At 40.2% G+C, this 9,722-nt stretch overlaps 2 protein-coding genes across 3 annotated transcripts; both read left to right on the top strand.

The window, feature by feature from the left end:
• The first annotated feature begins 336 nt into the window (after positions 1 to 336).
• LOC122032688 lies at positions 337 to 1,049 on the top strand. Of its 2 annotated transcripts, none has more exons than XM_042592007.1 (2): positions 337 to 466; positions 632 to 1,049. In XM_042592007.1, exons 1-2 carry the CDS (start codon positions 420 to 422, stop codon positions 852 to 854), a joined length of 270 nt encoding a protein of 89 aa, XP_042447941.1. In that variant the 5' UTR covers positions 337 to 419; the 3' UTR covers positions 855 to 1,049. The 2 variants fall into 2 exon arrangements, with proteins under 2 accessions (XP_042447941.1, XP_042447940.1); XM_042592006.1 differs by having other exon boundaries at positions 362 to 500.
• An 8,292-nt stretch (positions 1,050 to 9,341) lies between these two features.
• LOC122031509 (extensin-like) lies at positions 9,342 to 9,722 on the top strand. The gene has a single exon (XM_042590618.1). The coding sequence runs from the start codon at positions 9,342 to 9,344 to the stop codon at positions 9,720 to 9,722; it is 381 nt and encodes a 126-aa protein (XP_042446552.1).

Below are 9,722 nucleotides of genomic sequence, written 5' to 3'. Positions count from 1 at the left end.
ATTATATAACTAAGATTATACATGATAACTTAATCAAACACACCCTTAGAGAATGAAATTTCGTCTAATGATATAGTTGATGATAAGAAATTAGTCAGTAATTGATATTTTTCCTTTAATTAAGACCTAGCACAATATTTGCTTTCCCTCCATTGATACATCACGTTCTGTTCGAACATGCCTTGATCTTTGACTCCAATAAACACCTCTGTCGCAGCCAGAAAAATGAACAAACGCACAGGTACCAACTTACTGGCCAGGTTGGAAGGCGAACAGTAGTTCACCCATGTGAATCTACAAGTTTAGATGCTCATAAATCGATTATAGGACGACATGATCAGGCTGATGTTGCGTGGGTGGATTCACATGAGCAGACACAGAGTTGAAGGATCCTTCAAATACGCCAAATCCCCAACCCCATGCATCCATGTCGGCGCAACACCCTCCGCCTTCCTCGCTTAATCCCGTACAACTCCTTCCCATTGCAGCTTCATATGCATGTACATCTTCAAATGCCACTGTACAACCATTAATTCACTAACACCAACTCTGCTCTTTCTTTGGCCGTCTTCTCTTGGCATCTTCTTGCCGAATCAAAGCTCGGAATTTTACTTGATGTGCACATTTGCAGCGACTGCGGCGAAGGGGATCAGCTGGCGGAGACAGAGACTCCGACTCGTGTTGATTTGCCTCGCCTTCCTCTGCTTCGCCTCGTGGGTGTTGTTCCTGCTCCGGGGCGGAGCTGCGGCGGCGGTTCCGCTTCCGGTGACGCTCCGGAGAAGGCTGAGGGTGGTAATGCAGGATGTCACGGCGGCCTCGGCGGCGGACAGAGAATCGCCGGCGACGTTCGATGAGAGTAAGCGGCGGGCACCGAGCTGCCCAGATCCTCTCCATAACCGGTAGACAGTATTTAATTAGGCGCCGCATATGTTTAGATTTCATGTAAAACCAGCAGTAACTCATTCGAGCGATTAATTTTTGATGTGTTCGTGTATTAGATTAGAGTTCATGAACTTTGCTGATTGCTTGATCAGTTTTGATCTCTTCAAGTATTCCGCTGTTTTGCTCTGCAAACGGATGAACTATTTCGTCAAAGATTAAAAAAAAAAAAAAACTATAGATAGCTGAGGAAGCATTGTCTAATTTGCTCCAGTCCTCGTCGGACTCAGAATACAAAATTGAAGAACAATTCATAACAACTATTATTATCATTTTTTTTTTTTTTGCCAATTCTCAATCATTCCTTCACACTCATTATCACCTTATCCTGTCCAATGTATAGTCTACGTACCGATCGAAGTTTGCTCACGCTCTCAGATGATTGGGTAATAATTCGAGATTGCTTGTTCAAACAAAAGTTTACACTGCATTTTCAGAAACACTAGTTGTTTATAGAATAGAAAGGAGCCATTTCTACTGTATCAGCACGCTGCGGGAACGCTGGCTGGGGTTGTCAGGCCGATTGAGAAGAAGAAGCTAAGCTACCCTGCAGCCCTTGATTTATTTTTTGAAAGGTACGCAAAATTAGCAACGTGATGCAGATGACACGCAAAGGTTGGAAAAGAAGAGGTAACCAATGACTATTTATGGGCGTGGTAAAGAACGTCAACTCAACTTGTTTGGGGAGAAGAAGGTGGGACGGCGTTTGCCAATGGCCATGAATATTAAAGCAGCGATTCGATTCGCCATGGAAAGGATCGAACGAATCGACGACGGCTAATTAAAAAAACACAAAGAAAAAGGAAAACTTGATCGTCTGGTCATGTCTAATGTCTTAGACTGGTGTTTGCATGCTACTGTGTGGCTAGCTACTTAGCCGGTCCGTGTCAAAATCAAACAGTTGGTTCCTTTCAATTCAGATCGGTGACCGGATGCAAGAGAGTATAATTGTAGTTAGATCTGATTCAGTCCGGAAATTAAATAGATGAATGACCAATAAGAAGATAGGAATATTGATAGACGGAGAATATAGAGTTGGAACCTAAGATCCTGGAGTTGGAAATTGTAGACTTATGTATACCACAAAGAGAATAAATACTAACGTTAGATTAAGAATTAGGGAAGGAGTTCTTTACACAGGTATTTTGATGTTCAAATTAAAATCATAACTCTAGATGAAAAATAGAGAAGAAGATAAATAGTAAAATAACAGTGTGGATGTATGTACGTGCACATATCTGACCAACTGAGAGAACTCCTTTTTATATCGTCTCTCATAAAATCCGTAATAATAAGACATCAGATAATGTTTGAAGTCAGAATATGACGGGTAGTGGAGGATATACAACAGCCTTCCCCTAGGCAAAGGAAGTCTTTACTGTGTGTATATTCTCTAGTTAGTAACCGTTATTCTCTAGCAGGTGGTTGAGATTTTCTGACAATACTATCTCCTACATGGAGTCTAATCGGCTTGGGGTCAATCGGATTTATGTTAGGAGTCATTCTTATTAGAAGTGGGGAGTTAAATCTCGAAGTTTAGACTGGCTTTGGGACCTATCGTGTTTATGCTGGGAGTCATGCTTATGGGAAATGCGGAGCTGAGCACCGGAGATCTGACTAGCTTTGGGACCGATCAGGTTTATGCTAGGAGTCATGCCCATGAGAAGTGAAAAGTTGAGCCCCGGAGATCCAATCAACTTTGGGGCCGATCAGGTTTTTGTCGAGAGTTATGCTAATAAGATGTGGGGAGTTGAGCCTCAGATATCCGACTAGCTTTGGGGCCGACCGAGTTTATGCTGGGAGCCATGTCCATAAGAAGTGAGGAGTTGTGCCACGATATCCGATCGGCTCTGGGGCCTATCGACTTTATGTTGGGAGTCATGCTCATAAGAAGTGAGGAGTTGAGTCACAATATCTGACTAGGTCTAGGGGCTATCAACTTCATGCTGGGAGTCATGCCCATGAGAAGTGGGGAGCTAAGCCTCGGAAATTCGACCGACTATGGGGCGATCGAGTTTACACTAAGAGCCATGCCCATAAGAAATGGAGAGTTGAGATCGGGCAAACAACAACCTTCCTCGAACTATTAAGCTAATACTTGTATATATAAAGTAAATCGATAAATTAAAAGCATAAAGAAAAGCGAGGCAGGATTGGTTACAATCGATGTGGTTGTTAATTTGCATCAAGCGACGACGTGGCCAAATAGCACGCGCCACACGGAATTACAAGTAAAGCAGTTTGCTTACAAGCTATATTTATAGTCGAGGGCTCCTTGGCGCCGAAGGGTTCACGTTCACGGAGGATAAACTTATCTGAATCGAAAGAGTCAAAACTCGATCAGATCCGGCATATTCCTCAAAATATTCCGCTGCGTTCAGGCGCCACGGGATAAAAGAGTTGACTTTTTTCCGGGACCCGCCGCTCATTCCCCAGTGCGCTCGGCTCTGGATCCGCTTAGCCCGAGCAACTTCACGATCAGACGCAACGAGCGTGCTTCGGCAGCTTGAGCCAACCTTGCCGCCACGTTGACTCGGCCAATTGATCGTGTACGCACTCATCAATTTTTCTTCCTGGTGACGCGCTCCGCTGGAACCACGCCCTTCTCGTCAGTCGGTACTCTGGACGCATTCCGCTCGACGCCAAATGTCGTGCTCTCTGGCTACCTGTGCATCTTCCTTCGCCTAGCATCGCGCGCTACCCAAGCTCCTGCACACTTAGGATCAGACAAGGTCGACCGGACACTTGTTGATCACACAAAATAACCTTGGGATTCCAACAATCTCCCTTTTTGGTGATCAACCCAAGTCTTAACTAGACATAAAATTAAAACAAGTTATTGCAATAATGTGCAACAAAATTAAATTTCGAAAATTTTCAATTTTCTACCTCTCCCTAGACTTATACTTTCCCTTCTCCCCCTTTGATCACAATAAAAATGGGGTTTCAATAAAAACAATCTAAGGGTTAAAGGCTTAGAAAAAATATCTCTAAATAAAAAAATTCTAAGTCATTAAGAACTTTTTAGAAAAATTTCGAGAACTTTGAAAATTTTGCAATAATTTTCACCATAAGAAAAATCATTCTAAGGCCAAAAATTTATACAAGAAAATTTAAGAAAATTGATAACATTGAAAAAATTTCTATGCAATTATTTATTTATGATTTTTTTTTTCAATTTTCATGCTTTCATCAAAAACTTTTTAAATTTCCATTTTAATTTGTCATAACTTCTTAAGTCACACTTTTTCAGATTTGAAACCACAAATATTAAACATGTAAAAATCATATTAATCTCTATTTCACAATAATATTTTGATAATCTAAATTCTAACTTGATAAAGTTTTTCGACAACATTTTCAATTTGCAAAATTTGTTTGACAAAATATTTTGTAATTTGTAAAAATATTTTGACAACATAAATTTTAATTTGAACAAATCTGTTGATAATAAATTTTCTAATATGAAAAACTCTTTCGATAATATCTCTAATTTACGAAATTCGTTCGAAAAAATATTTCGTAATTTGTAAGAATTTTTTAACAATATTTCTGATTTGCAAAATTCATTTGATAAAATGATTTGTAATTCAAAAAGATCATTTTTCAATATAGCTTCTATTTCTTGAGAATCTTTTGAAAAAACTTTGACTGACTCAATTAATTGATCAGGAGGTGGAGACCATACCTGACTTACCTTATCGGTGGTTGATTCTCCCCTTGTTGAGTTGCTTTCTTTTGATAACTCTCCCCCTTCATCGATGCTCATCTGGGATGAGCTTTCTTTGTCCTCGGGATGAGATTCAGCGGTTAGAGCTGTCTTGGTAGTTTCCTCCTTCTTTGACTCTTCTGTCGACGGCTCGATGTCTATTGAGGGGTTGGCTTCAACCGGTTCTTCGTAGACCTTCAAGAACTTTTCCCAAAGTTCTTTTGCACTTTTATATTTTCCGACTCTCTCAACATCCTTGGCAGGTAGTACACTCAAAAGACTGGATTTAGCCTTACCATTTGTTATGAATTCGTCTCTTGGTCGGTCCATTGATGCCTCGAGTTCTTCTCCTTTTGTATCCTTGGACTTCATAGCCATATTCTATTATTAATAATAAATTGAAATCAGTTGAAAAGTAAACCTCCATTCGTTGTTTCCAAAACGAACCCCTAATCTTTGGTGGATAGATGCTTGGTCGCCATCTTGTTGCTTCCGCTAGGTCCTGACGTGCTGCCCTTGATACACACTTGAGGACCGTTGGGCGATTAGAGAGGGTGGTTGGATAGTCGTAAAACACAAAAAGCAAACAACAACCTTCCTACTATTAAGCTAATACTTGTATATATAAAGGCCGATAAATTAAAAGCATAAAGAAAAAGTGAGGCACTGGATTTGGGGAGGTTGTTAATCCAAGGAAGATTAAGTTCACTAAAAACTCCTTCGGGAGAAGTCTTGTACAACGTTGAAGTGCGTAGAAATAGAAGCTAAACTAGAACGAGCGCACAGAGTTGTTGAACCACAATTTGAGAGTTCGTTTTAAGCAGTTATTTAGGGCCTCGGAGGTTGAGAAGTTCAGGGATAAAACTTATCCCCAACGATCGATCGAGTCAAAACTCAATGCTGTCAACGTCACCAGTCCGAGTCAGGCCGTGAACGTGCTTCGAGTGCCCCAAAAGTCACGCTTTCCGTATTCTCTGCTTCGGCTTACTCGTGATCTTCGCTCGAAAAGAGGGCCGAACCCAACAGGTCCGCTCTGATCGTCCTTACCTATGCTTGCTTCTCGGTGATGCGTTCTCTCAGAGCTTGTCCGTGCTTGACGCGTCGTTTCCTTCTCGGCGCGTCATCCGGATCTCTCGTCGCGACTTGACCTTCTCGCTAGTGCTCTTGCTCCGCCTTGGCTCGTCCCTTACACTCTTACTCTTCTCGTCGCGGTGTACCCTGTACGGAGCATCGCCTCGGACGTACAACATGTCGTCTCCGTACCAGCTGTTCGTTCCTCGACTACACCTGTGTTCCTGCACTTAGACACAAGGTGCGAAACAATGACCTAACTTAACTTGTTGATCACACAAACAACCTTGGGGTTCCAGCGACGATCTGGGTCCGGGGTCGATCGATTGAGTCATGCTCAAGAGAGGGGAGTTGATCTCGAGATAGAAGCGAAGGGTCTGGTTAATGCCTAAGAGAAGTGGGGAGTTAATCCCTGGAGATCCAACCGACTCTAGGACTAATTGAGTTTATCGAGTAGTCATGCTGAAAAGTGGGAGCCGAGCCGAGATCCTCACCGCTCAGCGGTTTATGCATGTTAGGGTGAGCTTAGCCTTCGTTAGAGTGCCATCATTGTTTATGTTGGGAGCTTGCCCATAAGAAATAAGAAGCTTAGCCCCAGAGATCCTACTAGCTGTGGGGCCAATCGAGTTTATACTGTATGTCATGTTGTTCATGAGAAATAGGGAGCTGAGCCTCGTTGAAAGTGGTTCGTTCATATACGTATTCTTTGACTTTGCCTGTCACTTCACATTGACTTTGACTTACATATCGTCTTGAATATCGATCCCATATTATCTTTGGGGTCACTTATAACGCTCTGTATCAAGATGGTAGGGGGGTTAAAAATAAATTTGATTCATTAATTTAATTTTAATTGATTCGAAAAATATCGTACTAGGATTCATGATTTTTGAATTTGGATTGGATTTATGAAGATTTTTAAATTGCGTTAGTATCGGATGAGCTTGTATTGACCGGAATTTAGGGTTTATGATTTTCTTTTAAGTTAAATTAAATTGTATTTTTAAAATTAATATGTTTTGTGTATATAATAAGTAAAAGGTTAGTGAATAATAAAAAGTATTAAGATAAAATTAAAAAATTATAAAAAAATAGTATACTTGTTTCAATCGAGTTGGTTGGATTATTCGGATGGATCGAATTATCTAAATTCGAGTTTGGATTTAAGATTCTCAAATTATATTCAGATTTAAATCGGATTCGAATTTTGGATTTATATTCGGATTAGGATTGAGATTTTTTTTATAATATGTTTATTTCGACCTGATCCGAACCCATTCCATCTAATCAAATTCACCCCAGTACGAAATAGTTATAAAAAATTGGGTGGACTCTGGCTGGGCACGGGCTGAACTAAGGTGCAAAAGTCCATATCATATGGATTTATATGGATCTTAGTTCACTCGTTCAAAGAGACCAGACCAGGCCACTTAAACTGAGCAAACTTAGTATTTGATAAAAATTTATTTAAATTTAACTGAGAGTTGAATAATATATAAATGAATTAAGTTTAAATTTATAAAATAAAAATCAAGTCTAAATAATCATTTTGACAATTTAATTGATTTTAGACACATATGACTTAATCTAACTTAATTATCTTATGAAACAAATTTTAACATTATAAAATTTGACTTCACTCTTTAACCCCTTACCCCACCCAACTCTCAAGTAACTAGGGAGGTAAAAGAGTCGAACTGAGTCGAACAATATTAAGCTTAATCTCGACTCGTTTAAATTATATTCGGGCTCGAGTTTGGCTCGAGATCGAATTAAATTTTTATCACAAGGCTCGAGCTTGACTCGTTTTGGAATTATTAAACTCATGAACAGTTCGAGCTCGGCTCATTATTAAGTCAATTATCATAGTTAACGAGCCTATCTAGTTAAGCGAGCTCGAACTCATTTTTGGATTCATTTTAGAGCTCGTTTTTGGGCTCGTTTTGCAGACTTGTTAAGCGAACTTGAAAATTTATTTGAATAAGTATTCAAAACCTAACTATTAAGATAATATAAACTTAACACATCATTGAACATCCCAAACTACCACATTAAACTTCCAAACTCAATACATCATCGAACATGTTCGCGAGCCCTTTACCTCCATGTCTTGGTCATTTGCACTAATGGCTAGTAGCCACCCGTGATTTACTTCCTCCGTGTTGACCTAGGGACGGATTGGCGGGGACGCTGAGGGCGAGCGAATCGCCTTTTGCCACATGTTCGCCCTTTAATCGAGTCGAGTTCGAACCCGAGTTCAGAGCTTATAAACGAACATATTCTTGAGCCCTTTAAACGAGCCGAGCTCGAGCTTGAGTTCACGAGCCTATAAATGAACATGTTCTCGAGTCCTTTAAATGAGCCGAACTTGAGCCTGAGCTCGCGAGCCTATAAACGAATATGTTCGTGAGTTCATGAGTCGAATATTCTTAAGCTCGAGCTCGGCTCGATAAAACTGTCTAGCTCGAAATCGAGCTTGAGCTCGGTTCGATAAGCTAAACAAGCGAACTCGAATAAACTTTTCACCAAATCGAACTCTGAATAGCTCACTAATCGTTTGATTCATTTACATCCCTACAACCAATCCGTCCAAATCCTTTTCATCCCAGCAGAAATAATGCAGTCCAAGACGTTACCAAAGATCAAATAACACAAATTTTTAATTTTTTTTCGTAAATTCATTTATTTTCATTTTAGTTAAATTTTATTTTGATAATAAATCAGTCAAGAAAATTGTTAATACGATTTCGATTTTTTAAAATTTTTTAGACATGATATAATATTTTTCTTCCTTAAATATCTATTTTTATTTTTTTATTTTTCAGATTTAGCTCGTTCTATAAATATTTTTTTTACTAAAAATTATTCTAACAAAATCAATAAATGTTAATCTTTGTTCTTGCTAGTAAAACATCGTTACTATACAAAAAACAAACCCAAAAAAAAAAAAAACAAAGAAGGCAAGGGACCACTAGTTTATTAAACTAGAGATAGCCAACCATGGACGACTTGAACGTGCCGTGGAATTGAAATGTCTCGGAAGGTTGGTGGAAATGATTGAAGACCACGAGGAACAAAATCACCCGCTTTGCAAATTAAATCTCTTTCAAAATACTTTGCATTTCGAGAACAAAAACCTTTTTTTAAAAAAACCAATCAAAAGCACGAGAAGATATTGTCGTCAATAGACGAGTGGCGTAAGGAATCTTCTTTCCCCAAAGCCATTTGAATTTGTCATCAATCTCCTTGGCCTCTTTCCCTATTCAATATAATTGAAGGACATGACCCTATGCCATGCCCCCTACACCCACCCTCACTTGATTGCCTTGTGCCTTCACTACTACGGTCCTTAACTCCCTTTAAAATTTTGTAACAGTCGTCCCGTTGTCAACAAAATTCATAATAATTTCCCCACGTACACTCTACGTTTCTAACCATGAAATAATTAGCAATAAATAATGTCATTAATTACCACGGGAAGAAGATTAAAGAGACGCACATAATAAAGGCTTATAATACGCACTTATATATCTCACTCCACTGCTTGTTTGTGGTTCCACTTTTGCTTTCTCTCTTCTTCCATTTCCGACTCTTCAATTAATCACGCAAATTATAGTCTGAAATGCTCTGCCTTTTGCTCTTCTGTGTAGCTCTGTTTCTGAGGCCGCCGGCATCAGCCTCGTGGGATAGCTATTCGCCGCCGGAGTGCCCGTACCCTTGCTTGCCGCCGCCCACCTCGGTGAGCATCTGCCCTCCGCCGCCGCCTCCGGCGGCCAGCTATCCGCCTCCATCACCGCCGGTTGCTGGCGGTGCTACTCCGGGATACTATTATCCTCCTCACAATTACTTTCCGGCGCCGCCGCCGCCGAATCCTGTATTGCCGTGGTTCCCGTGGTACTACACGTCTCCTCCCTCGGCCTCGGCGGCTTCTTTTGTCGAGCAGGATGCCGGCGTTCTCATTGCCTCTTTAGTAATGTTCGCGTTGTGTTTGATTTTGTTCTAA

The sequence above is a fragment of the Zingiber officinale genome, chromosome 11A (assembly GCF_018446385.1).
Source record: "Zingiber officinale cultivar Zhangliang chromosome 11A, Zo_v1.1, whole genome shotgun sequence".
In the NCBI taxonomy this organism is placed as follows: Eukaryota; Viridiplantae; Streptophyta; class Magnoliopsida; order Zingiberales; family Zingiberaceae; genus Zingiber; species Zingiber officinale.
Note: the sequence above shows the minus strand (reverse complement) of the source record. Positions and strands in the feature narration are given on the sequence as shown.